The sequence below is a fragment of the Rhizomucor pusillus genome (genome assembly GCF_041956525.1).
Source record: "Rhizomucor pusillus strain CBS 183.67 unplaced genomic scaffold VTP01scaffold_26, whole genome shotgun sequence".
Lineage (NCBI taxonomy): Eukaryota > Fungi > Mucoromycota > Mucoromycetes > Mucorales > Lichtheimiaceae > Rhizomucor > Rhizomucor pusillus.
The window spans coordinates 189560-216033 of NW_027192168.1; the positions used below are offsets into that span (position 1 = coordinate 189560).

At 45.3% G+C, this 26474-nt stretch overlaps 16 protein-coding genes across 16 annotated transcripts; 4 read left to right on the plus strand and 12 right to left on the minus strand.

Annotated features, from left to right (window-relative positions):
* Positions 1-93: 93 nt before the first annotated feature.
* Positions 94-1269, minus strand: VTP01DRAFT_5911 (uncharacterized protein; the record flags this gene model as incomplete). The annotated part of the gene is made up of 4 exons (XM_069384754.1): positions 94-121; positions 228-761; positions 814-885; positions 1055-1269. The coding sequence occupies 4 exons, from the start codon at positions 1267-1269 to the stop codon at positions 94-96; spliced, it is 849 nt and encodes a 282-aa protein (XP_069234955.1).
* A 231-nt stretch (positions 1270-1500) lies between these two features.
* Positions 1501-2443, minus strand: VTP01DRAFT_5912 (uncharacterized protein; the record flags this gene model as incomplete). The annotated part of the gene is made up of 5 exons (XM_069384755.1): positions 1501-1778; positions 1832-2071; positions 2134-2190; positions 2250-2324; positions 2410-2443. The coding sequence occupies 5 exons, from the start codon at positions 2441-2443 to the stop codon at positions 1501-1503; spliced, it is 684 nt and encodes a 227-aa protein (XP_069234956.1).
* A 1774-nt stretch (positions 2444-4217) lies between these two features.
* VTP01DRAFT_5913 (uncharacterized protein) lies at positions 4218-4659 on the minus strand (the record flags this gene model as incomplete). The annotated part of the gene is made up of 3 exons (XM_069384756.1): positions 4218-4374; positions 4462-4541; positions 4657-4659. The coding sequence occupies 3 exons, from the start codon at positions 4657-4659 to the stop codon at positions 4218-4220; spliced, it is 240 nt and encodes a 79-aa protein (XP_069234957.1).
* Positions 4660-5003: 344 nt separating this feature from the next.
* Positions 5004-6131, minus strand: VTP01DRAFT_5914 (uncharacterized protein; the record flags this gene model as incomplete). The annotated part of the gene is made up of 2 exons (XM_069384757.1): positions 5004-5072; positions 5154-6131. 2 exons carry the CDS (start codon positions 6129-6131, stop codon positions 5004-5006), a joined length of 1047 nt encoding a protein of 348 aa, XP_069234958.1.
* A 301-nt stretch (positions 6132-6432) lies between these two features.
* Positions 6433-6824, minus strand: VTP01DRAFT_5915 (uncharacterized protein; the record flags this gene model as incomplete). Its single annotated transcript, XM_069384758.1, has 3 exons — positions 6433-6562; positions 6617-6693; positions 6774-6824. The coding sequence occupies 3 exons, from the start codon at positions 6822-6824 to the stop codon at positions 6433-6435; spliced, it is 258 nt and encodes an 85-aa protein (XP_069234959.1).
* Positions 6825-7242: 418 nt separating this feature from the next.
* On the minus strand, positions 7243-8029 carry VTP01DRAFT_5916 (uncharacterized protein; the record flags this gene model as incomplete). The annotated part of the gene is made up of 3 exons (XM_069384759.1): positions 7243-7289; positions 7348-7400; positions 7827-8029. The coding sequence occupies 3 exons, from the start codon at positions 8027-8029 to the stop codon at positions 7243-7245; spliced, it is 303 nt and encodes a 100-aa protein (XP_069234960.1).
* A 317-nt stretch (positions 8030-8346) lies between these two features.
* VTP01DRAFT_5917 (uncharacterized protein) lies at positions 8347-9626 on the minus strand (the record flags this gene model as incomplete). The annotated part of the gene is made up of 4 exons (XM_069384760.1): positions 8347-8872; positions 8939-9323; positions 9389-9485; positions 9543-9626. The coding sequence occupies 4 exons, from the start codon at positions 9624-9626 to the stop codon at positions 8347-8349; spliced, it is 1092 nt and encodes a 363-aa protein (XP_069234961.1).
* Positions 9627-9886: 260 nt separating this feature from the next.
* Positions 9887-11149, plus strand: VTP01DRAFT_5918 (uncharacterized protein; the record flags this gene model as incomplete). Its single annotated transcript, XM_069384761.1, has 2 exons — positions 9887-10919; positions 10989-11149. 2 exons carry the CDS (start codon positions 9887-9889, stop codon positions 11147-11149), a joined length of 1194 nt encoding a protein of 397 aa, XP_069234962.1.
* A 315-nt stretch (positions 11150-11464) lies between these two features.
* Positions 11465-13125, minus strand: VTP01DRAFT_5919 (uncharacterized protein; the record flags this gene model as incomplete). Its single annotated transcript, XM_069384762.1, has 3 exons — positions 11465-12795; positions 12864-13011; positions 13078-13125. The coding sequence occupies 3 exons, from the start codon at positions 13123-13125 to the stop codon at positions 11465-11467; spliced, it is 1527 nt and encodes a 508-aa protein (XP_069234963.1).
* Positions 13126-14563: 1438 nt separating this feature from the next.
* On the minus strand, positions 14564-16314 carry VTP01DRAFT_5920 (uncharacterized protein; the record flags this gene model as incomplete). Its single annotated transcript, XM_069384764.1, has 5 exons — positions 14564-14715; positions 15833-15847; positions 15908-15933; positions 16145-16232; positions 16287-16314. The coding sequence occupies 5 exons, from the start codon at positions 16312-16314 to the stop codon at positions 14564-14566; spliced, it is 309 nt and encodes a 102-aa protein (XP_069234964.1).
* A 223-nt stretch (positions 16315-16537) lies between these two features.
* VTP01DRAFT_5921 (uncharacterized protein) lies at positions 16538-17163 on the minus strand (the record flags this gene model as incomplete). Its single annotated transcript, XM_069384765.1, has 3 exons — positions 16538-16661; positions 16714-17015; positions 17092-17163. The coding sequence occupies 3 exons, from the start codon at positions 17161-17163 to the stop codon at positions 16538-16540; spliced, it is 498 nt and encodes a 165-aa protein (XP_069234965.1).
* Positions 17164-18852: 1689 nt separating this feature from the next.
* Positions 18853-20149, plus strand: VTP01DRAFT_5922 (uncharacterized protein; the record flags this gene model as incomplete). Its single annotated transcript, XM_069384766.1, has 4 exons — positions 18853-19003; positions 19060-19235; positions 19299-19536; positions 19611-20149. 4 exons carry the CDS (start codon positions 18853-18855, stop codon positions 20147-20149), a joined length of 1104 nt encoding a protein of 367 aa, XP_069234966.1.
* A 157-nt stretch (positions 20150-20306) lies between these two features.
* VTP01DRAFT_5923 (uncharacterized protein) lies at positions 20307-21437 on the plus strand (the record flags this gene model as incomplete). Its single annotated transcript, XM_069384767.1, has 4 exons — positions 20307-20616; positions 20676-20893; positions 20958-21209; positions 21267-21437. The coding sequence occupies 4 exons, from the start codon at positions 20307-20309 to the stop codon at positions 21435-21437; spliced, it is 951 nt and encodes a 316-aa protein (XP_069234967.1).
* Positions 21438-21511: 74 nt separating this feature from the next.
* Positions 21512-22700, minus strand: VTP01DRAFT_5924 (uncharacterized protein; the record flags this gene model as incomplete). Its single annotated transcript, XM_069384768.1, has 5 exons — positions 21512-21848; positions 21914-22023; positions 22086-22429; positions 22490-22574; positions 22635-22700. The coding sequence occupies 5 exons, from the start codon at positions 22698-22700 to the stop codon at positions 21512-21514; spliced, it is 942 nt and encodes a 313-aa protein (XP_069234968.1).
* A 1060-nt stretch (positions 22701-23760) lies between these two features.
* Positions 23761-25018, plus strand: VTP01DRAFT_5925 (uncharacterized protein; the record flags this gene model as incomplete). Its single annotated transcript, XM_069384769.1, has 7 exons — positions 23761-23861; positions 23935-24011; positions 24089-24203; positions 24268-24418; positions 24473-24508; positions 24571-24672; positions 24734-25018. The coding sequence occupies 7 exons, from the start codon at positions 23761-23763 to the stop codon at positions 25016-25018; spliced, it is 867 nt and encodes a 288-aa protein (XP_069234969.1).
* Positions 25019-25304: 286 nt separating this feature from the next.
* VTP01DRAFT_5926 (uncharacterized protein) lies at positions 25305-25994 on the minus strand (the record flags this gene model as incomplete). Its single annotated transcript, XM_069384770.1, has 2 exons — positions 25305-25902; positions 25975-25994. 2 exons carry the CDS (start codon positions 25992-25994, stop codon positions 25305-25307), a joined length of 618 nt encoding a protein of 205 aa, XP_069234970.1.
* Positions 25995-26474: the final 480 nt, after the last annotated feature.

The window sequence follows — 26474 nt, forward strand, 5'->3', positions numbered from 1 at the left end:
AATTTATTGTACAAGCGATAACCACTCAGGAAAATCATCTATCTAGTAGCTTTCCTTCTAAATCTCGATGGCATGACTCCAGTCTGGCATAGACTATTGAATATAATCCTGAAGTTCAGGACTGCAGCGAGATCCCTGTTCCATAACCTCCTAATGATTTTCTTGCCATCTTGATAGCGTTCATTCTTACATCTATCGACTTCTCCCATAAGTAACAATATTTATACCGTAGGTATCGAGAGAATACAGACCGAAGCAAACCATGACATATCACTTGTGGCATCTTTGCTCGTCTATAAGGCCTAGGATTCTTCACCATTTTGAATGTCTCCAAGCGTTGCGCGCAATCAGGACAGAGACTCGATGTTTTGAATTCATCGATTAAATAAACATGGAACCGTTTGTTGCGTAACATCCTTGATAGACCAATGCCCCGGGCAGGTTCATGGTACTTGTTCATAGTCGAGCTCCGTGCTGACCAGTTTCCAATGATTAAGACAGGATCTTCTCCAAACTGGTCCCTTATGGCTTTCGCTAGCTTGTCGTCGGCTTGTTTCTTGTATAAATAGGAACGAAAACGTAGCTTCAGGTATATCAAGGACTGATAGTGTCGTGACATTATGGCGCTGACCTCGCATCTAGTCTTCATGTAAAGCAGAAACTTTGGAATATACACCGTTGCAGCAGGATGCTTCGACAATTTCGCTTCGCACGCTTTGACTTCGTTTTGATACGTTGTCTCAACTTCTTGTACTGTGTAGCTTTTGCATCGATCGCTTTTGTGTTCCTTGTATAGCGACACGTAAGCAGTACCTCACTGGTGCTGTCCTGATGCATACAATATAGCAGATCTCTACGTCCGGGATCGATGAAGACTGTCCTTGGCTTTATATTTTCCAGAGTCGTCTTGTCCAAATCGTGAATGTATGTAAAATCACTCTTCGTATCAGCTTTCGTTTTCTTTGACCTGCGACCAAATCCGGAATAGAATTATTGTTTTAGAATCGATACACCAAAGCCGTCTGTGAAAATAGTTCCTTTGAAGGCCATAGACTTGTCAGTGCCTTGATTTTGGAGAGGCTTCGATTGGAAGTTGACAACTTGCTTCCACAGGTCTGAATCAAAGTCGATATTATTTGGTTTTTTTTTCAACATCTGAGTCGCCAGAATTTTGGTATCAATTTGCATATGCGCTGGGATCCAGGATGTTCGTAACGGCATACACCGGAAAGGCTTGATCTCATGGTCTTCGCAGAACTTGGCCATCATTACCTACGCGAGCGCATGATTCCCGGGTCTGACTTCGAGTTATAATATACGGAATCCTCGTCAAACTCGTATGCGGCAGGGTAGGCAGGGAACAATACATCATGAAATTACAACAACAACTGGCTTTGCTTTTCTGATGACAGCAGTCCTCGTGTGTTAACCGGTAATAAAGGCTTGCTTCACATCGTGCGCAGGCTTGGTGACTTGCTTGTATATAGCTTCCTTGATCTCTTAGCTGGATTTGCCTTGTTTGGTCATCTCTTTAGTGATACGCGCTCGATTATCCTTGACCTTGAGCAGCGAATTGACTACGTAACGTAACCGGTTACCGAAGCAATTTTTGATGTTGTTCAAGTAGGCGGTGCAAATCCTTGAATCTTCATAACGCGCAATCTGCTGTGAATTCGTAAGCGCTTTTCGATTGAATCCAGAATGTTTCAGGTAATTTTTGATGTGCCGATCGATCAGCCCATGATAAAGTGTTGTACCATCCGTTCGCGAAGACTTCACTGTACGCAGTATCAAAGAGAGCCAGACTTCAGCGAAGAAATCCGTTTCCAGCCAGTTCTCCATGGGAAATCGCTCTCCAGTTCAGTAGCATTTATTTCCGATAGGAAGATGTAGCGAGCAAGCGCGTATGCGTGTGTAGTGATTTTGTTTACAGTGATGACGAGCTTCTCTAACGGATCTCGATATTGCGCTTCCCACGAAACGCCATTGATCGATGACTTGACAGTCATTACCTGTTTCTTGCGCTTTGTAGGTGTCTCAGTGGTCGTTTGACGCTTGCTACTTGATTTGCCTGTGTTGTAAAATGCAAGCCCATATCAGTGCAAAATCTGGAAAGAAATCTGTATGGCTTACCCGCAATGGCATTTTTGTTTTTGCTTCGCTTAATGGTTCGAGAATCACTCGTACCTGCTGTAGCAATTATAAATATCTGATGGGAGATGTTCCGGTATCACAAGTTTGAACTTCACCTGTTTGCCTTTCAGGTTTCTTTAGGGCTCGTTTCCGGGGTACGATTGGGGTCTGGAACTCATCTTCTCTGTCAGCTAAAATGCGTGATATATGACCAGGAAGGGCAGATACTGTCAGCGATATATATCAATCCAGTATGCGTCAGTGAAATAATCATACCTGTTACTGCATCGCTTCCTTCCGTACTGGACATATGGAAACAGGGAAAAGAAAGGGATTGCGTGGCAAATTCGACTACAAACGCCGTTTAAATCCACGCTTAGTTGCGACATGCAAATAGCGATGTTATTTTGAGGCATCCTTTTGCTACATACTTACTTTCTTGAAGCCGATGCCTCTCATTATGAAAAGTTGTCAAGTGCTACAAATTATTATCCAGCGCATTCTAAATCTAATGTCATTCATTTAAAACTTCAAAAAATGCTATATTTCTTTCCTTAAGAAGCTTTGCTGCTATATATCGTCCCTCATATTTCTCAGAGGATCCACATCACGGAAAGATTTATCTACATCGATGTTTGACCTTGAATCCGATCATCATAACCGTAAATTGAACGGGAAAAAGTCAGTGCTACCGTACAGGACATGAGTTCCCTTTGTCCCTTTCATTTATGCATAATGTCTAATCTACTTAAGCTCCAGCTCGAAATACGTCCGGTCGCCTCTTGTAACACAGCACCGTCGAATTGCGGTTATTTAGGCCTGCGCTCGCATGAAGCATTGGCGAGAGACATAAAATGGACGTCTTTCTTTCTTGGAAGGGGGGTCTGCCCTCCTCCAGACCCCCGCTCCTGCGGGGGCTGCCCATTGAATTATTGATGTCTATAATATATTTTATTCGTATACTTCTCTGTATACGATATTGCGAGTGGCAGGCTCTGCATTGGTCAATGTGGGAGGGGAAGAAAAATGGATAGAGATGACGGGGAAGAGACGCAGGAAAACGCAACGTATAGTTGGTCAACAGCATGTTGTTCTCTTCTTTATGAAATGCCAGCTGTGACACCTTCCAGAGCTGCTTTTTATCGTCCCAAAAGGGTTAAAATTCTGGAATGTTTTTTATTGTTAGTAAAGCATGTTTCGCTCTCGCTTCGTTCGAGGACGAAACATTGCTTGCTTTTTCCGAGCGCAGCGAGTAAAAAGAATGCAACACAGCTCGCTCCCTGCGCGAGCTCGCCAAATTCCAAATCTCTATTTTTCCAGTTAGAAAAGGGGTTGTCATTCACGATGAAAATATCGGGTGTACGGAAAAATAGAGCCGATCTTATGAAGATATTTTCTCCCACTTAGTAGTAAATAATACTACGCTTATTCCATTAACTGATGCGACGGTAAGGCTCCAAACGGGCCATGACAGATTGGTCCGGTCCCAAAACGGACAGGCCATCTTCTTAGGACCGCGACTGACGGCCTTGCAGCACACGGTCCTTTTATGTAGACCGTTGACCGTCGGTCGAGCCATGTTTGTAAATGTTCATGTCCCCGTGCATTCTAAGCGATTGTTACATTTGAAGGCTTACGTAGCAGCTTATCGAGTGTTTGCAGTACGTATTTTCCTCCACGTGTTCATAGATGTATCTTTCGACAGATCTTAGGTCATATCCCAGGTTGCTGTCGTTGTTGTTGCTGTTACGTTCACTATTGATATTTCGGGGCCACCTTCGGACACTCATGAATGTTTATTTCTGCATGGTCCTGCAGTCTCACCAGAATCACAGAATCTACAGATATCTTGCATTGTGTATCGCAGGAGCTACATTTTTCGCCGGAACATCCAGCTGCTTATGTATGTAGTTATGAAGTCGAGCCTCCCTATGGCTTTCGCTGTGGATATCTCAGAGGCATACTTCTTCCAAACCTCGCACAGAGAACATTGCAATTCGTTACAAAATATAAAACGGTCCTAACGGACAGGCCGAAGGAGCGACCGGTCGGTCTATTTGCGATGACTGGTTACCGACGGTCTCCTACCATTCGGGCCAATATCCTTGACCGTTGCTCGACGGGCCCAGCCCTAAACACTCGGTCAACGCTCTTGCCCGACCGAATTCGAGCTCTATGCGACTGAGCTGCCCGTAGCCATACCGAAGGATCATAACGCCTGTATAATGCTTAATTAACCTCCTATATATACTCCCTGAGAATATTGCTGCAGATTTATCCTAACTTGGGAACCCTTGGAGCAATGATGTTAATCGTTGAAGTACATACCTTGTCGTATCCGAGGAGCAGTCCCAGAGTCGCAAAAGCGGGACAACTTCATCTTCATCACGAAAAGGATGGAAAGGCGACTATGCAGTTTCCATAAGTGTGAGTTAGGAAATTTTCAGGATGGTATTTTCAGAATGGGCTTTTTTTTACTAAGCAGTCAGTGATTTGGATAGAAGAGATGTGAAAGATTTTTACCATGGTTTGCTGTACTAACAGCATTGAGCGGGTTGAACGGGCATAATCTACTGGTTTTACGATTGTGGTCTGTTCTATTACAATGACTGCATCGCGTCCGTCGTGACATTTTCGGTGAATTGAGGCGGAATTGGATCCTTCCTCAGTCTCAAATCTTAAGAACAGGATAATGGATTGCAGGAAAAGAGCTGCACAAGAGATGGAAACATCACGAAAAGAGTGGAAAGCGAGTATGCAGTTTCCAAAAGGGTGACCTTGGCATTTTTCAGGAAGATAGTACAGAAAGTTGTATTTTATAACGTAGTTAGTGAGTTAGTGATAAAGTAGTTAGTGATATGCCCTGGAGATCAGCCGCCTGCGGTACCAACTGACCAAGCTGCAGCGTCAGCTTCCATAGAAACGAGCAAGGGGTATTCCTTTGTTCCAGGCAGAAAATTCGCGTGCGTTAGCTTGATCAGGTATCTTCAGTGATCTGCAGCAGTAGCGTCAGCATTTACCTTTTGTTTCGGGTGTTGTGAGTGAGTTACGGTCGTCGTTTCTTGTCCACCGGTCTGTACTATAAGAGGCGGTGGCATGTATCCATCTAGGATCGACGTGGATGGTTCTGGCAGTGTCGGTCGACGTTCAATGGTTAATGTAAACTGTTCCTGATCCTCTTCACCGTCCAAAGGCTGTCGATGATGATGATTATCATGTTGTTCCTCCTCCTCCAAAATCGAATGTCCGTGCATCTGCGAGGTGCTGACAGACGAGGATGAGCTGTAACATGGAGAGAAAGTATTTTCATTGTTGTCTCTAGTAATCGAGGGAAATAATGGCGGTGCTGCTACCATTGCTGATGATTCTGATGGGTATCGGTCGGATGGTTTTTGGAGAACATGGTGGCAAAGTACAGAAGCGCCAAAGGAATGCGGGCTCTGCGCCCAGTATAGAAGCAACAATTTGTACACGTTGTATTTGGGTAGCAAGAGCGTCAGATCCGACGCCCAGTTATCAAGCACTTGAAGTGATCCGTACAGCATCCAGTAAGTCAGCCAGGATTTGTATTCCCGTATTCGTTTTATCTGCAGATTTGGGTTGTCGCTTTGGTGTTCTTTCTCCGTATGTTCTTTGACGAGATACCAGCATCGCCACGCAGGATATGCTACACCGACTAAATTCAGTGCTAGGTAAGTCGACTGCTGATAAAACCGCCGAAGCGTTGCTGCCAATCCTGCGCTCAGTCCAACAAACAGTATAATCGGATTGACGCCTTTCCTCACAAGAAACCGGAACAGTCTCGACTTTGCATATATCATCTCTAACGACCGAATACGGCTGACTGTAGCTCTTCTGAAAGGAACTGTCGCGAATTCTAGATTGATGGGCGATTCACGATTAATTGCGTCCAAGATCCGCTCGAGTGCTATCGACGTTGCATAGAACCGAGAAGGATCTTGCTGGTACTGCTGGTGTTGATCATCCTTTTCGCTCATTGTTCAGTGCGAACAAGATCGTCTGCATATGGCGCATACAAGAACACCAACTTTTTTAAGTTCAGAAAGACCAAAAATGAATTTTATTCTGTGCATGTGATTCTTTCTAGACTACTTCACAGTAATATGCAACGTATTGATTATACATATCGATGTTCACTTTTTGTAGCGCTTTTGTTCTATTCTTCGATCCAATGAAGGCGCTGTATTCTTTCCTGTTCGCTCGTCTTCTCTATAATCGTAAGAGGCTGTAAAAATATGCTTTCGACATGGGTCGACGGCGCATACTGTAAAATATTCCTCAATTTCCGATATGTTGAAATCTCCCAGCTTCAGTTCTGTACTCTGCTTTTTTGCAGCCCGTGCCAACTGGAAGTGCACTGCATAACCATCTGTTGAAATTTGATTTGTAAAACATTGTATGGTCATCCCTGAAAGTCAATTGCATAAGTAGGCTGGTTGAATGATATTTTCGGAGAGCCTGCCTTAAAAAACGGTACTTGGTCAGGTCAAAGACTTCTTCAAACGATGCTCGTTTCGGACACAGGTAGCGCTCGCAGAGCTTTTATATTTACGGTAATGAATCGCCATTGGAGGTGGGCCTTGGAGTTTGAGTAAACAAGTTTGTTGTGGTCTTCGTACCCATCTTCGGCGCGATTTCATGTTCTCGCTCAAATTCTTGAAGTATTGCATACAAGACAGGAATAAACAGACCAGGCTCAGTTCGTTGAGCTAAATCCATATCATTATCCGGACCCGCGTCTTGCTGCAATGGAAAGAACCGACTCTGGGAGTATAGTATTGATCCATCAATCCATATCGTACAGTTCAATGTAGTATCTGAAACAACTGTTGGACGCTCCTTTCGTTATTATGCAAATACATCAATGATCATGGAATACAGACGCCCGGTCCATAAGAGTAAAATTTTCTCTATCCCATTTCGACCACAGCGTCTTTCCACTGCAACAATTTTTCAATCTCCTGGGCGAAATGATGAAGTTGGTTTATGCTCGATGGGATTACAAGCTACATACGTTTAGCGAAATCTTGCAGACTGTAAATAAATGTTGAGAAAACTATACCTCCAGATGTCGTTTTCGAGAGAGTACTAGGTTTCAGCCACAGGGACAAGGATATCGAACTTTAGCTTGAGATCTATACCAGGTTAAACGGTTAGCGTATCGTTTACTACTGTTTCCAATTAAGCCTTTACCGTAAAAGAACACCCCAAAATATTTTTGCACTTGGCAACTCGGTCTGATATGCCTGAATGCTCTTAACGGCACTTTTAGCTAGCTTTTGGAGTTCGTTCTTCCCTTTGACATGGCTGTTGATCTTTTTTCCTCCTGCGAGTTCAATTACAACAGGATTGGCTTCTTATTTTCTGACTGCCAAAGGAGGATGTGCAGCGTCGTTATAATCTCAGATGTGTTTTCGTCCGCTGGCAGTCTATACGTCTACATGATGTCCTGGGAGATAGTCCCCTCCGGAATGACGAGAGGAATCCAGGATGACAACGAGAGATTGGGATCTGGTAGATATCCTACGCTCCGTAGATTTCTCAAGGGCGATCCTCTGCCTCGTAGGATGAAATAGTTTTAAAGGAGGTCGGTTGATCGGCAACAGAGACGGTAGTCCGATTGTCTATCTATGGACATAAGGATATGAATGACTTCCAAACCTAGACCATACCACTTGTGGTCATCTGTGTTTGTCCCTGCAACTTCGAGGCTAGAAACCAACATAATTGTGTCGTTATATGGCATGAAGATGGTTTCCAAGATGAAGATGGTGGTGGCTGCAACGGCGATTCTCTCCTTCGTCCTATTAAGGAGCAAGTTGCGTGGTGACTGGATATAATCCAGGCTGATAAAAGACAGGTATAAGGTTACCATTATCAAACCTCTTCCAGTTCCTTTTTGTCGCTTACAAACGGTCCACAAGTTTTCAGCGATGCGGAAGTCAGCATGCATCTCTGCGTCAAAATCACCTGGTTGCATGATCTTGGCCCTGGCGACCTTTTGCAGAGTGGACAGTGCAGCTCGCGTTCTTCAACCCGTCATTGTACAGGCGTGTGTAAAGTCGAGCCGAGAAAAATGAAGCACACCAGCTGTAAGCGGACATGCGTGAACTTAATTGAGTTTAAAAACAGATAACCTCTCTAGCTAGTGTTATTTAATAGAGACTGTGTTTACTGGATAGAGACTGGTGTTTAGTGATAGTGATTTTGGTTGTTGCGGTTGAGAAGAAGACCAGGTGCAAGCAGTCTGCTCTCCAGAGCTCGCACTCCTCCGGATATTTTTATCATCTCAATCATCATCACAACCACGTGTTCTTGGAGATGCCGTTGCCAGATAACAGCTCGGATATGCTGATACAGAACGTACGCGGCCACAAACGTGAGAGCGTACATGAAGCAAATAGAGGTCACGGTTTTTGCAAGCAGGATCATGGCTTCAACAGGTCGCAGAGATAGGCGCAGACGACTGACGTACACTGGTGGCAGAGACTGGCTTAGAACATGGACGTCGTGGTAAGATAGCGACTGCCGGCCAAGTTGTTGCAAATGCAAGCGAAATTGAAGATAGTCGCAAAAGTCCCGATAATCTTGCTCGTTAACGTATACTTGATAATTCATCTCTTTCAAAAAGCGTCGTTCTAGCGCATTTATGTCGTTGCACGTAAAGATATTGCCAGTATGGTCAGCCCAGTCTGCATTCGTCCACGTTACGTCAGCGCTGCAAAATGCAGGGAAGTGAGTTATATATATTCAAATCAGGCAATGGTGGCTGTCCTCCCCTTACAGATATTTATCTGCAACAATGACGCTTGCAACGAATATCTCTCGTGCATGCCAGATGTCCGACGCTGCTGCGTTGTGTCTCCTTTTTCGTCTTTTCCCATCACATCCCGTGCTATCATGTGACGACGATGATTGACGCTGGTGGGCTCGTTCGAGAGGATATCTGGGTCGACGACGTTGTCGATGAAAAAACTGGTCGATATACCAGAGACCAAGCATCAACGAAGAACATGAGATTTTTGCGCGCGAGAGAGTACGGCTGATAAACTTTGCGTTGCTCTGAAATGCTTCAATGGCATCTTTTCCCGTCGCTGTCAAGGATGCCGGCATCCCCAGCAAGAAATCGTGTCCGCCGACCAGGCTAGCAATAAAAGCAGCCGTCAAGTCTTAAAGGAGATAGTGAGCAAATACGAACAACTTCGTATAAACTCGGTCTCTCTAGAAAAATTACCAATGAGCTCCACAGGGATGGGTATATAGTCGCAATACATTCCGTGGTTCTTTGCTAAGCCAATGACATGGTGGAAGGCAGCCATTTGTCCATAATACTGCACAAAAGTGAGTCAGCTTTTGAAGTATTTCTTTAGCAAGATCCATAGACTGACCGAGCATTCCGTCACATAACTCATTCTGTCTCGTTCAGACTGCTCTTTTCGCAGCGCTGAGCGCTTTGAGTTGCGTTTCGACATGAGAGATTCTTTCCTGCAACAAGAAGAAACTCCTCACGAGGAACAACTCTGCCGCTGTTACTCAAGCTCAGCTGTTTGCAAAAAAGGAAGGTCCAAACTGCTTTTTGCAGAGTTTTATTGCATCATATTGTACGGATACGCACGATAACGAAAACCACCAAAGAATTACAACTGCACTCATATAAAGAAGAGACTTTGAAAGATTGTGCGTCAATTTTGATATCAAAGTGTGAGGCGAGCTGCGAATTTACTTTTCATGAATGATTGTATCGACCGATCTATTCGATCTGCTGGATGCCCAGCGATCATTCTCCAAACAACTACCACAAAGCAATGGTCAATGTCTTCAGCTACGTGCTGATGAGTTCCAAGTCAAAACACCATACTATCGCGCTGGACAAAAACGCAAGCGAGACGATAGCAGTGACGATCGCGATCAACGCAACAAAGCTGACGTGGAGACGGAACAAAGACACAAAGAGCTACGTCCATTTTTAGTGCAGTGTCTCGAGCAGATACCCAAACCTTTGCAGCAATCTCATCGAGAGAGCAAGGGAATAGAGGAAGGAACTGACGATGACTTAAAGCGCCAAGATGACAAATCAATCGATTTTGTCGGTTTATCCGAAATGGCTCGTATCCAGAGCCACTTTGCAATGCCATCCTCCTCGGAGCAAACGATGGAACAGGATGTAAACGCAATGGAAGTACTGGATGTATTCAACTCGTGGATCAAAAATCGCTCGGATACTTGCAAATTTTTGGAGCTGCGACATGAGAAGCAGCCTAGATACGTGATACCGCCGAGATCTGCGTTTTACATGGGCGATATGGCAAGCAGCATGACAAATCTCGTTGCAGAATCCGAGCGCGTTGCAGGATTTGATTTCATTGTGATGGATCCACCGTGGCCAAACAAGAGTGTGCATCGGTCGGGACGGTACGAGACGCAGGACATCTATCAACTGTTTCAGATCCCCATGCCGAAAATCATGTCGTCCGGTTCCTGTCTCGTAGCAGTTTGGGTGACAAACAAACCCAAATTTAGACGATTTGTTACTGACAAGCTCTTCAAAAAGTGGAAGATCAAGGAAATTGGGACTTGGCTGTGGATCAAGGTGACAACGCAAGGCGAGCCTGTTATCCCTTTAGACTCGCCGCATCGGAAACCGTACGAGCAGTTAGTGGTTGGATATTATAGCAACGATGTCACACTCCATCCAAATATACCCAAAGAACGAGCTATAGTGAGCGTCCCATGCAGGCGCCATTCTCGAAAACCTCCTCTCCAAGGTAAACCATACTCCTCTTACAGACTCAAGCACAATTTTAATTAACATATCTGCTGCTGTGATGATGTAGATATTTTTGCTCCTTATTTGCCAAAGGAAGCAAAACGTTTGGAAATGTTCGCACGTTGCCTTTTACCGGGATGGACAAGCTGGGGAAACGAGTGCCTGAAATTCCAGCACATGCAATATTTCGAGGATGCCACAACGCAAAAAGAAAAAGAAAGCTTATAAGTCGCCTGGATCAACAGATGTATTTTTTCCTTCTTTAGTATTATCTTGGTTTCATACAAAGAAAAGTGGCATATAAATGGGATCGAGAATAAGAACGCGATCAAAAAGAGTAAAGGCGAAAGGGAAAAAGAGTGAAGAGAAAACCATTCGCTGCAATATGTACACTGTTTTTCATTGAACGAAAGTATGGCAGGGAAATATAAGGAAAAAGAAGAAGAAAGAATAGGAAAAAAGGGAGTCCATATGTGATTTTCAATTTGCATATATAAAAGTGGGAGGGAAAAGAAAAAGATGAGATGACCAATTTGTACATGGTTACATGCCCAAACGCTCTTCATCGTCCGAAGTACACGAGGATGATGCAGAAGAGCAGGACGTCGTTTGGTTTGAGGGCACCAAACCAGCATAGGGGTCAAGAGCTTGATTACCGAGGAAGGAATTACCAGGATGCACCAGGCAGCCAGGGCAGGCACATGAAGGTCCACAGTAACAGGTAACAATCCGCGTCGTGGTGGTCGTAGTGGTGGTGGTCGTTGTCCTTTCGCTGGATGCAGCTTGATCCAGTTTCGGCAAAGGCGTTATGGTAATTACCACTGATTCGCCTTGGCTCATTCCCGGCTGACACGTTGGAGATGATGCGAAGCTACCGCAACAACCGCCTCTGCACCTCTTGGATGTCGATGACACTGGCGTTGGCATCGGAGGCAATGGTGGTGGACTGCAGAGGCTGGAGGAAGCCGACGTCACCATCGATGCTGTCGTTGGACCAGCCTGGAAATCCATAGATGACGGTGGTTTGTTGACGGGGCTGCTGCTGGTGCTGTTACTTAGGAGGTTGCCCAGCAATGCCGTCAAGTCGTTCGGGTTGCTGATTCCCAGTTCATGCATGATAGAGTCGGACGAGGGCGTTCCGACAGACGGTGGCGATGACGGCGACGATGATGCTGGAGGAGGCTCCTGCAATGTCGGTGGCACCATTGCAGAAACTTGTGTCATTTGAGCCAAAACAGCATCGATATCCAATGGCATGGCAGCATCCACAAGCATTGCGGCGCCTTCGTCAGGTGTGGATGGCGAATAGACTGGTGTTGAGGACGAACCCATCGACCTGTAATCCGGGGATATGGGACGCAGTTGCTGGAGTCTACGACTGGAGGACGACCGACGACGTTTGGGAACGCTGGCGGCCTTGCGATGGACGTCTTCTCGAGATGGTTTTTGAAACACAAAACCAAGATTAATATCCTTTGGCAAAGAATCGTAGCTGGATCTAGGACTTATCCAGGCCCAAGAGAATGGTTGTTCCGTGCCCGTAGTCACGGGTGCACCGGAAGAGGACGGAGGAGCAACAGCCATGGGCGCAAGTGTCGTACAATCATGCAGGGTGCTATTGCTGTTGAAGGGTGCAGAAGAAAGTAAACCGTGCTCTTGGGAGATATCGGCGGCCGATACGTTCGTGGTAATGGCTGTCGTAATTGGCTGGGACACAGGCACGGGTGCTCCCGTCGTCGTCGTTGTCGTCGCAGTCGCTATCGTAGCGGACGATGTGATTGTCGTGATATTTGTCGCCGCCGCCGGGGCAGAAGTAAAAGTGCTCGTGGAGACTCTGTGGCTTTCGCTCGAGGAGGAAGGATCGCCCGAAGAAACTAGGTAAATTTTTACATCTGAGCACATGCTCTTTTTGAAAGAAAATGTGCAGCATCTGGTTTTTTACCTTTACGTTCACTGCATATACACTTGACATGCACCTGCTTGGTCTTTCGAAGGTCTCGGCAGAGAGTACATTGGGTAACAGGGCGGCCTTTCCTTCGAATTTCAAAGAGTGGACGTTCAACATGGTTGCAGTGGGACGATCGGTGACCCTTTAGGCGAAACGAGGGATCAGCATATTCCGTGTTGCACAAATAAATATTTAAAGTGACAATTACCTTGATGCAGCTGTTGCAAGCAAATTTGATGCCGTTGATGTAAGGCATTATTTCTTGATTGCAGCAAGATATGACTTGAATAGGGCGATGTAAAGATAAATATTAGAAAGCTTTAGAAAAAGGGGTGAAGAAAGCTTTGGGTGATAAAAAGAGTGAGGGATGATGCAAATAAAGGAAAAAAAAAAAGATAAAAAGCAAAACGTATAGGGTAGGGATGTCGACGAACAAGAAGCCCTGGCTGTGAGCTTGATGTTGTATTCGTCGTCGTTGCAGAGAAAACTGCTACAAGTGGGACAAATGGTAATGACTTCTACTACTGTGGTGATATCGGCTTGATTTCAGGATACAAGAACAAATCATAACCAAATGTGAAGGGGGATAGCCAGATAGAGGGTAACTACAAAATGTTCACAACAATGGGATGTCTCCTGAATAATTACAGAATAAAATAAATAAATCGAGCAATGGGATGGGCAGCGATGTGGAAATAGTGTATTTTTGAGTGATGATCCCTGAAAAACAAGTCTAGGGGAGAAAGAGAGAGAGAAAAAGAGAAGGTGAAAAAGAGAAAGAGAGAAGAAGAAGAGAAAAGGAAACGCGAGTCGGTTTTGAATCGGAAAGCGGAGAGGGTCCAGTATGGTGATTACTAGATGTGTATTCTGTGTATATGTGTGCGTGTCTGCGTGTGGGATACGTGATGCCCTCTATTTTTTTTTTTTCAAGAAGTCAAAAAGCTGATGGGCAATCACAAGCTCAGATCGTTACGTTTATTATTATTGTGCGGTGAAGGCAAACCTTTTTTGGGGGACCCCGAAAAGAAAAATGGCTCATGTAACTTTGGTGGCGGGCGCTGCTGGGAGGAGATTCGCTGGGCTGTGGCAGCCAGGGCTCAATGGCATTTTCGCCGCAACCCATCAAGTGTGAGCTGAAGCAGAAATCAAGTCCAGTGACACAAGCCAAGAAACCCGGTTGATTGCAACGTTCACCAGCCACTTTTTCCCTTTGCGCGCAAGTCGGGCTCGTTTCTACCTGTTGGGTCTGACTGTTGCCGAATCCTGCCCCCTTGCCTCTTGCCCTCGCCCTCGCCTTCGCCCGTGACGCTGCATCTCAGATGGGCGCCCTCCGCTGTCGCCGCCGCCGTCGCCTCGGTACCTTGACCACACCCATTTGCGGGGATACTTTCCCTCTGAAAAAACTTAACCTTATTTCTCGTTGCCCTGATACCATCCTTCATATCATCCTCCTATCTGCTGTTGTTTCGTGTGCTAATAGTATAAACAACTGCGCCAATTATGCTTCTTGTTCGGGATATTTTTCTGCCATATTCAGGATGACCGTGATTTAAGCTTTATTTCCCTTTACAGCGACGGAAATTTTCGAAAGAGAAGCATCCGTGTCACGACCCGCAATGACGATCCACATATGATTCGATACTTTCCGCATTTCAATACCCTCCCATCACAGTGATAACCTCCAAAAATTCGGGTCACAAACGCGGATTCGCAGGATTACCGAAGGTGTTCTTTAGGAGCGCGCAAATGACGTATTTGTGTTCGAGTTGGTAGGTCGCGTGTCCAGATGATGCAACGCGTCTCAAAAGCTCAGGAAAGGGTCGTAACTGAAACAAATCGTAACGTTCTTTGGGCGGACAGCAATGTCATAACCGCAACAATATACACAATTTTTTGATGTACGACGTCGATTTAGGTGGATGCTGACAGGAACACAGCAGCTGATAATATTGTGGTCCTTTGATCGTGTTCCCCCCGCAGTCATAATACTACGTAAATTGTTTGCTTGTCTGCATGTTTCAAGCTAAGACAACAGTAAGCCCGTCGCCCTGAACCGCCTGAGCAATTCCTAAACCCTGAGGACCCTTTTCTTCTCTTGTCCTTCCTCGCAGAATAATCTAGTGTGGTACTGAAATTCGATGTAAACCGCGCATAGTTTACATCTCGCAGGGTGGCTTTCCAGAGCTGTGCTACCATGCATGTGTAGTTATTCTTGGATTATTGGAACAAGCCAAGCCTGGGAACGCCGCAGCAAGGAGTGCGGTACACACCACCACCAGCAGTAGGAGCGGGCGGTGGCAGAGCAGTACAGTGCTGGAAGTTGAATTTGATCAGACCCAGCGAAAATGGGCCACCAGTCTGATAAAATTAACTGAACCATCCTCGCGAAAATGAGCCAAGCGAATCTGGACCACCTGTCCTGAAAATGGATTGGCCATGAATGTGAGCCAGATCATAACCTTCAGAAAGACAATAGAATATAGTGTTTATACAAAGATCTTTATTTACAATCCCTTCTCACCAGCCAGACAGTGTTAAGCTGTTAGCTGTTGAATGAATTTTGACGATGAAAGCGCACGTATACTCTCTTTCCAGGGAGCAGTTTCCCTCCCACTCGGCTCATATGAAAAAAGCTGACACGTAATAAGTTGACCTAATTTACTTTGACACATATCACCAAAGAGAACGTCGGTCGAAAACGAAGTATCTTGAAAGTTTTGAATGGACCACAAGGAGAAAGGAAAGAGCTACTAAGGTAGCTCCTGGAAACGCTCACGAAATCCTGTCGACAAATGTAATCAAAAACTTGTACGGTATCGATCGATCAAACAAATATAACCCCGCCCGGTAGATACAGTTTGCTTTTCCTTCCTTTTTTTTTGTTTCTTGACTTGTGCAGTGGATGGCAGTTTGCTCGTGCCTTCTTTGAGTGGTCGCTTGCCGTTCAGGATACCAGTAATTACCTGTTTGATGATCAACTATCATAGCCTATAATTAGTAACAATGTGTGCATATCGGATGGCTTCCAGTATATATACCTTGATTGATATCAGTAGCCGGAGCACTGTTAATGCATCGATGAAGTTTTCGACTCGCTTGGGGATCGACAACGGCTCATCTCGTGTGATGCGGCAGTGTCGTATTTATGGATCGATCAGTGTTCAATAACAATGGAGGTGGTACAATATATAGAACTCCCTCCTGCTACAATCATCTACTGGTAGACTTAATTCTTTGCTTCTTATTCCCTTAAAAGCATCTGCCCAAAGTCTCACAGTTTTCTACTGTTCCCCGTCTTGTCTAAATACTTCAGGCAGGAGTATCCTCTGGGTGAATCCATTCTCAGAAGGCGGATGGTGCGACCTTTGAAAACTTGATAAGTATGCATCATTTAGAAAGATAACCCATAAACATTACCAGCGGTGATCACAATAAGGGCCTGCATCTGTTACGTAAAAGCCTTGTTGTGGTGTACGCGCTTATTGATATGCTTCACGACATCGTGTGCGACCTTAGGTGACGTGATTCCACTCTCGAACAAAACTTTCGTATCGCTGACTGCGGATTTGTTCGGTGGTATGCTGAGAAATCATCATTATGACTGCCACAAAATAGTCATGTGTCAGTGAGTGCATTATACTTGGAATCCATCGATGAATTTTTCGAGTTCAACCGGTACTGCTGGCATGGGTTTTGTCATATATTGTTGCTATCTCGTCGGGGCGGGGGGTAAAGGTTCCGGATTCAATGTAGCTGTAATCACTGGGATCAACGATCCACGAGTGACACGGACTGGGAAAAAGATTGAGCAAACGCATATACAACATTGCATGCAGATACATACTGTTCACAACGACACTCATGTCCAAAGTTGTAAAGCTGGTCTTCCACGACCTTTCCGGTTTGTAGATGCCATGTATCCGCATCATTCATCCTTCGATACTCGGCGCGAAAATGAATGAGCTTCTTTTCGAATGGGCTGGCTTCAGGAGACTTGATTGCTGAAGGTTCTGCTGCTTCCGGTAGCGTGTTGCTGATCGTGTCGGCTTGTTCGTGTGCCAGTTCACCAATAAGCTCTGCTCCTGGCGTTGATAAGTCGTGCCTTATGTCCCGTTGCTTCTTGCTCAGAGCTCTATTTTTCCAGAACTGGTCTTCATTATCCGATTCGCACCATAAAGACAAGTTATTGAATGAAATTAGTTTTATTGGGTGTTCGAATAACGGGTGTTCGCTTCACGCTTTGAGTTGAATCCAAATTTACGGACGAAATCACGAAGGCATAAAGTGTCTGCATTATCGATACACCACTTGGCATCGTCAGGTAATCCCGCGTTTGACTGTATTCACTGACATTCTGGGAATCCTGTCTGGCTGGTGAGAAGGGATTGTAAATAAAGATCTTTCTATTGTCTTTCTGAAGGTTATGATCTGGCTCACATTCATGGCCAATCCATTTTCAGGACAGGTGGTCCAGATTCGCTTGGCTCATTTTCGCGAGGATGGTTCAGTTAATTTTATCAGACTGGTGGCCCATTTTCGCTGGGTCTGATCAAATTCAACTTCCAGCACTGTAAGTGACTTATTTTTAGCTTCCACATGGGTTTTTGTTATGTAACTATGCAGTGAAAATTGTCGGTACTTCCAAACGCACGCCACTGGTTTCCGCAACCTTCTCGTTCAATTACTTGGCATCGGGTGCCACCGTCTTTCGCTTCCGACAAAACATTGCACACATCGTTGTGGCGTTCAGCAACATGTCTATCGCTTCCAGCCACGCAAGCTGTATCTAATAATAATAATAACCTTTGGATTTCATCTCAATTGAACAAGCCTTCACTTCCAGAGATGTTGCATTGTATGATTTACACATCAACAAGAGAGTTGTCCGCCACGGCAGGTGGGAATTACAGCTCTCGGGTAAAAGCGAACTGTCCTAAACATCAAACGCGGTCGGAGAGTACCCAGTTCCTCGTGAACACGAGCAACAGTGCCAAGATTTTCTGGATATATGCCGTTTAGCAGGTTGTCAATTCTATCACATTACATGGAACATTAGGAACAACGAATAAGGGGGTCTCGGCATACGCTGTCGGCTAATTTAGCCTGGGCAATTTCATCCAACATAGTTACTGCTGCAAGTGGCTGAATAAGGTGTTTACGAAAAAGTATGGAAAATTCTAAATTTGATGTTTTATTCCTCGAAAGATATAACCGATGAATGGCCACCTAGACCGATTGCCATTCTCCCCAGAGTTTGTCGATAGTCTTAACACCACGAGACGGTTTGTACGTTGGCTGAGGTGATGCGACCATCGTTCTGAGTAGCACCGCTTGCACGGTCGCCGTTGGTTGCTCTCTCGAGTCCCAAGTGATCAAGGGCTCTTCTGGTCGCGATATCCCCCGCCAGGGTCAGCCTCTTGCTCCACAGCTGCCTCCATTCCCATGAACAATAAGAAGTGTCATTAGTTGTTACTTCCCAGAAGAGTGGTACTGTCGGTAGCAAAGGTTCGGTATATGAAATCTATGCATGAACAGAGGGAACGATTCGTTATACATGCTCGTTGCACTGTACTTACGCGCGCTAAACCGCTGTTCCAACCCATTTCGTCGAATTATTCGGTGGGATGAAGTCGTATGCAAATAAGTCCTCTGCTTCCAAGCATGCGAAGATCACTGTAGGAATTACTTATACATACCGTAGTTATCTATCTACTTGAAAATCGATTTTTGATGCTTCTCGTGAGCGAGAATAGCTAGTGCCAATTCTAAATGATATTGCCTGGAAGTACGGGAACAAGGGGGTAAATATTCACAGGGCTTGCAGTTACCATTTCTGCCAACCAGCAATGCGCTGCATGAAAAATAAGGGAGGCGCCCAGAGAAAAAGTAGGCGAGGGCGAAAAGAGGCAATTTCGACAGTATGGTTACTGCTGGTCTGTTCGCCGGTGGGAAAGAAAGGCTTGTGTTGCCCACCTGGCCATATATGGCACTTGTCGCTGCCATTTCCGCGGTTGTTTACGTGATCTCAACCACGTCTTGTCAGAAGATTTCTACCAGAGCCAAGCAATTGCTATGCATCCCGCTCTTTGCTCTTACTTTACTGTTACCGCTTTGCGTTGCCTCTCCTCTCTTTGGTAAGTTTCGTCCTACTTGAGCGAGAGTAGATTTCTAGCTAATCGTACTTCCTCAGTGCTTACGATCTTGGGCGAACTTCACCTGTTTAACATCGCCCTGAGGTTCAGCGAGGTTATCTATGTCCAGTCGCTAGTTTACGGAAAGCCGGCCGAGATAAGCAGTGCAGCGCTGTCCACCGAGTTTGCTTCGGTTATGCGACTGAAGAGTCGAGATACAAGCAAGGCGAAACAGGTGGGAATATATATACATAGTTTGCAAATGTAGCTCGAAAATTATAACTTTAATATGAAATAGGTACCATGGTATCGTCTCTTGGTACCTATTTCTGTAAACGTACTTCTCACCAACGTGGTTGCATCCTGGTACACGACGTTCGAAGGCCCCGAGGTGCTTGAGATACCTCATAATTCTTTTATCTACTTCGTCTTTTTCTTTTTCGCCGTCGTGATCATGTCGTCAGTTATCAATGCAATTGGATACATCGGTCAGATTATACATGTTATTCTGAATGAAGGCGGCAAATTCGTGCAAGGTACGGTCTGCATATACCTGCCCGAAATATAGATACGTGTATTTAACCAGCTGGTCTGCATTATATTCTAATAGATGAATGGAGACCGCTGATGGACATGCCTATCATTGCCTCATCTTTGGGAGAGCTCTGGGGTCGCAGATGGCACCAAATGTTCAAAAATATTTGGTTAGCCATACCTTTCCGGCCCGTTAAGACTCTTTGCAAACCAGTGATGGGCACTACTGCTGCCAATACTTTTGCGACAATCTCAGTATTTTTTGTGTCTGGATTGATGCATGAATACCTGATCATATGCGAGGCTGGAACACAGGCCTATTTCAAGCGGTTTGTTGGGCAGGAGTGCCTGTTTTTTACCATACACGGCGTTGCTGTCCTTTTCGAGCGTTGGTTCCAGCAAAGGTTCCAAATTCCATCTAACTTGGCAACGCGTATCCTCGGTCATGTTTGGATGGTCGGATTCGCTTTCTTGACCTTCCCTTGGTTTTTGAACAGCTTTGCGTACTTTGGTGTCTGGCATGCGAATCCATTCCATACTTTTGTACCGTATCTTATTGACAATGTCTGGCGCAAATACTCTATTCTACGACCGTTTTGCGGAAACCTGCTCTAAATAGCCAGAAGAATGGTGTATCTCCTTATCTTTATTATAACTTATTTTATATCGTCAAATATTAGATAGATACTTCATCCAATTTCGAAACTGCTTTCGTTCGTCTCCATTTAAGGATTTTGATCCGAGTATCGGGATCTTGCTTCTCGTCCATCAAATGGCATTCAAGAATTATCTCGAAGTTATTGCACACTGCGACAAGTTCCCTTACAACGTCAACGACGACCCAGAATCACCTTTTGCTCGGGCTACTGCCATTGTGTTCCAGGGTCATGTCATTGGACATGTGCTGCCGGACGTGCTGCCTGCTTTGAAGGAATACAATGAGTCGAAATCGCCTTCACCGTTCGTTATCCAAGAAACTATACAATTCAACAACTGGGTGGACTCTTTTGAGAAGCGTACTCAGGTCGTCAAGGAGCTTATGGACACGTGGCGCGAAAACAAGGTGATGAAAGCATTGGCAGGTTAGGCTAGATATTTTAATTATGGCGATTACGAGTTTCCCACACGTGCGTATGTTTAGGTTGGAGAGACGAGTTATACCCAGTATACGGAGACGATAGCCGAGCTGACAATGTTGCGTTTGTGATGGAGCGCGCTGCCACGCCGTTGTTCGGTATTTCCACCTTTGGCATTCACATCAACGGCTATTCCAGGGACGCGCACACCGGCGAGAAAAAAATGTGGGTAGCCCGACGTGCCTTGACAAAGCAGACATGGCCGGGAGTCCTTGATAACTGCGTTCGTATATTACTTGTCTCTGGTGCACTCAAACAGTTGACTGACTATATCTCAATCTTGATAGGTGGCTGGAGGTATCACTTATCAATACTCTACAAAGGAGACTGTCGTCAAGGAATGCGACGAAGAGGCCAGTATCCCTCCTTCCATAGCTGATAAGGCTATTAATGCCGGTATCGTATCATACTATACATACACAGAAAATGGCTTGCAGCCTGAGACGCAATATGTTTTCGATCTTGAAATACCCATTGATTTCCAACCAACGCCGAAGGATGGAGAAGTAGAGTGTTTCTATCTTTGGAGTATGGATGAGGCATGTATTATAAATCATCCCCTTCACTGTAAATATTCTAATCGTGAACGCTGACAGGTTCAACGATCGATACTTAACAATGAATGGAAGCCAAACTGTGCACTTGTTGCAATCGACTTTATGATCCGCCACGGTATTATCACGGCAGATAACGAGCCTGATTACATCGATATTATCTGTCGCACCCACCGGAAACTAGAGTTTCCTAACCCCCGCAAAGCAAACTAAGTAATTCTCTGGAATCGAAACAAACAACCAATGTATTTGGCTCCGTAATTTTAATAGCTAGAAAAATACAACATTTACAACTTGGAAGCAGGAGACTCCTTGTAAAGGGTAGCATAGCCGTTGTTGATAACAACAACGTCGCGCTCCTTGACCTTGACAGCAAAAATGACACCCTGAACCTTGGGATCCTTAGCATCGACCTTCCACATGTAGACTTCGACGGTCTCGCCAGGGAAGACTGGACTAGCAAAACGGGCTTCAATGGACTTGAACCGGGTAGGATCGTTGCCAGCCAAGGCCTTCAAGATAGCGTGTCCAGTAATACCGTATGTGCAAAGACCATGGAGAATAGGCTTAGGGAAGCCAACTTTGGGAGCCAGCTCAACGTCGATGTGAAGAGGATTGTAATCACTGTTGCAACGAGAAAGTGAGTTTAGGTTACAAGTTTACAAATGCTTTCGACAGTTTCCTCTTACCCAGACAAGCGGTAAAGTATGGCTTGGTCGACAGCAGTTTTGAAGGATTCGACGGCATCAGGTTGACGCTTAGGAGGGGCGTAGCTTACGGCTTTGGGACCCTTGGGACCCTGTGTTCACTTGATTAGCAAACAACAATTGTTATCAGAGCAAAATATCTGCAGCAACGTACACCCCAACCACCGTAGCCACGGATAAAGGACTTGGAAACCATACGACAGTAATGCTCGCCGTCATTTTCACCGTACAAATCCATAGTAGCTTCTATGACCATACCGGAGCCCTTGTCGTAAACACCGGTGCAGGTCTTTTGCATATTGAAACGGCCACCGTCCTTGGGGAAGGGCTTGAAAATTTCCAAAGCCTGTTCGCCGTGAACAATCTTGTTCGGGTCGTATGGCGGCATGCCGGGAAGAGGCTCGCCCTGCGAGCGCTCGGCAAATACATTGACATTGTAGTCATCGCCCTTGAGAGGCAAGACAAGAGGGTATGTTGGGAGAGGTGCAAAGTTACGATCTTTCCAGGCAGACAGATTAGTTCCATGTCAAAACGATGCTCAAGAGAATGAGCGCATACCGAGTTCATACAGGTATTTCAGCTCGTCTTCCTTGACGCCAACAGCCAAGGCATATAGAATATAGTCGCGGCGGTTGCAGACGACCTACCCGCGCCGTCGTCAGCATTGGGTACAGCACTTTCGCAGCATGATTTTGGTACCTACCTTTTGTACTGGATACTTGTGGCCAACGGCCTTGTCAACGTCCACTTTGAAACCTTCGACGGGCATGGTATTTACAGAAACGAACGAGTTATTGTGGAGAAGAAAAGGCGCGGGGAAACGAAGCAACTCTTATTTGTTAATGCCCTGAGCATTTCGGCTTACGTGGGTCAAATTGCATTTCCCCCGCACTGATGTTCCATGTTTCGCACCACCACCAACCTTTCTGCGCTATGACCCGTTGCGCTTAGTACTGCTCGTGGATAAAAATAAACTCTGTATGCATTAAGCTCTGTAGTATGCTCACTTAATATATCCATTCTTCAAATCTGGAAATACGGATACAAAGTCGACATTGCTGGATCCTCCTGTTCGTAGACGATTGTGAATCTAAAAGATGAGAGAAGCTTTCTAACTGTAGGTTATCCGTTCTTTCTGGCTCGCAAATCTTGCAACCAGCGCTAGACACTCGACCGAAATATACGCTTTTCTGGAGAATGGTTTTTCAGTGATTTGCCAAAGTAAAATCAACTAAAGAAAAATGAAACTCGTGAAAACATCGTAAATTACGCCGCAAGGAAAGCTTCAAGAAGGACGAACACAAAGTCGAAAGCATATAATAAAGATGGCCTGCACCGGAGAACACATCCAGCTTTCTTGATTGTTACGGCCGATTTATAACAAGTTATGCCAATTTCAATTCAGTCATTGAATAGACTCAGAAGTTGCTCTAGTATCTGGATCTCTCAATGTAAACGTGGATGATGGCGAACTTATCTCTCTACAAGGCAAATTTGATACATAAAGTTGTCAATCAAACTAGTCTTTGCACCTCTGCAAGTGATCGCATATTTAACAGCAAATTTGAAAAGAGGAATACAAAGAGAAGTCTTGTACGAAGCAGTAGAATAAGCTATTCAGGTTATTGCATAGGACACTGCTGCTCAGAAACCCCTAGCGGTGATCTGGAAATGCTTTTAGTCAATCATTGCATCTCAGCACCGACCGCCGCATTTTTGCTGACAAGTGGATTTCACTCTGGAAAAATGCTTTAAAAGGGCCCCGGTTTCCCCACACTCAAACCCGTCTTTCTCACCAACACCTCTCCTCACATTCCAAACTTTTCGTAATGTCTGCCGCCGACCGTTTGAACAACATCAAGGGCCACTTGTCTGGCAATTACCCTCAAGGTCTTTTGGCCGGCGAGGTCGCTATTATCACTGGCTCTGGGTAACGTGCCTTTTAATGCTTGTACAGTTGGTAACGTCGTATATCAATGCATTCTTCTGTTCATGCACAACAGCCAGGGTATTGGCAAGAGCTGCGCTGAGCTCTTTGCTCGCGAAGGTGCTATGGTCACCGTTACCGATATCGACGCCGGTAAGCTACTTGCAGTGCGCGAGCACGCGTAGCATAACCCTTGCAGGATCTCTATTAACACGTGCATGTGACAACAGAGAAGGCCAAGCAAGTTGCTGCTGACATCAACGCCGCTGGCGGCAAGGCTATCGCTGTTCCTGGCAACGTCATGGACCCCGAGTTCGCTGAACGCTTGGTCGAAGAGACCGTAAAGTATGTACATTTGCTCTTCACTCCTCGCTAAACCCGTACCATATTTGTAATAACAATTCTTCAGGGCCTTTGGCAAATTGAACCACATTGTCAACAACGCTGGTTTCACCTTTGATGGTATGCTTCACAAGATCAACGACAAGCAGTGGGATGTCATGCTCGCTGTCCACCAAACTGCCCCCTTCAGAATCATCCGCGCTGCTGCCAAGTACCTGGTAGGTGCAAAAGATTCATGCTATTACAGACAAAAAATCTAACTGTGCAAACAGCGTAAGAAGGATGGTGAAAACAAGTCTATTGTCAATGCGAGTGCCTCATACGGATATGTCAGCGCGAGATAATGTAGCTAACAGAAATTATTTGTTAGATCTCCTCCACCTCCGGTCTCCACGGTAACATTGGTCAAGCTAACTATGCTACCGCCAAGGCTGGCGTTGTCGGTTTGACCAAGACCATTGCAAAGGAATGGGTACGTAGTACTTGATTATGTATACGCCGAATGTTTTGTTGTGCTGACAGTGATCTGCCAGGGTCTCTTTGGCGTTCGTGCCAACACTGTTGCTTTCGGCTGGGTCGATACTCGTCTTACCCGTGCCAAAGAAGCCGGTGCTGCCATTGAAGTTGATGGCCAGAAGGTTGCCTTGGGTATTCCCACTACCCAGCGTGCCGGTAAGGCTAACCCCTACGCTGATATTCCCCTCGGCCGTGCTGGTACTGCCGATGAAGTTGCTGGCTCCGTCATGATGATGTGCTCTCCTTTGTCCAGCTACATCAGCGGCCACACACTCGAGGTCACTGGTGGCCGTGGTATTTAAACTGTACACAAAACAACACTCTATCCTCTTCCTCCTCCTTCTCTGTGTCTTTAGTATGTAAAAAGTAAAAAATAAAGCAAAATCGCATGTGCACACGTACACACGGAAGAAGATTGAGGAATGATCATATGAGAAGTACACAAACGTGTCTATGCAACATGATTATTGACATGTGATAATATGCGAAGGGAGAAAGTCTCTAAAATACATAATTACAATGTGGAGGAGTATATGTGTGCTTGAAAGAAAAAGAGAAAGATGCAAGATTGAAGTTAGAATGAGCACATTACTGCGCGTTTGCCTTTGCTGTATGCTCCTCAATGTCAATGGCATCCCAGGGATAGACAAGCCACTGATCAGGCATTTCGACAGCAGCAAAGTAGTTCTTCATGACAGACTCTGGCAATTCGCGCTTCTTGGGCTTGAGTTTGTTGTGCAAGACGAACACGCCGAGCTTAGTGTTGGATTCTCCCGGCTTCAGTCCCTTTTTGACTTCCTCCTTTTCGATATCCTGCAAAAGCTCGCGAACAGCAAACGCCAAAGTCTGACGGGTATCATCTACTTCGTCCACAAGCAAGATGCGGCGACCGAGCAACGAAACTTCCGAATTGACAAAGTTGAGCCACTGAGTCTTTGTCACCTGAGGTTCCTGGCCATTCAAAAGACCGCCGTTCGCTTGGGCCAGTTCGATTTCTTCGTACAAGGACAATCCAATAGCTTGGATAGGAACGTTGCGGTCGTTGCGCTTGTTTAAAAATGTTCGAAGGATACGGCTAGGAACGAGGCCACCGCCAGTAATAGTAATCATCAAGTCAGGCTGGAAGTCTTCGTTGATACGGTAACGTTCAACGGCGTCTTTGACGGACTGGTGGATTTGGTTGTAGCTTTGTTGTGATATGGTATATATAAGCCTTCTTTTTTCTTCACGTGTGAGAGCTAGCTGCTTCTGAGCTCACCTAATGTGCAGCTTGGACATGACGAGGGAATTTCTTTCACTTGTTGAGTGGCGGGCTGGTTAGCCAGAAAAAAAAAGTTGTGCCTGTTGAATCACAGAAATTTATACGCGAACCGCAGAGCCGGAACGAGTCACAGTGGCTTCTGCTCACCATTCACCAAATTGAATTACCTTGACATTTTTGCAAGTTCTAATCAATGCTTCTTATGATCTTTTTCTACATTTTTATTATCGCTATCATTATCAAAGATAGGAAGAAGATAAACGGACCGCCTTCCTACAGCTGCTTTTTCTTTTGCGGATAAGAAAATGCTTCCGTTTTGTTAATTTTCGTTCTGTTTTCATAAAGAAGACATCCAGTTCCGACACAAGAATGAGCTGCACAAAGACAGAATTTGTGTAATCGGTTTGCTGGAGTCGCGCTCATGTCAATTAACGCTTCTTGAGAATAGACAGAGATAGTGAGTACTATGAGATTCTCTATTAGGTCGTCACGATTTT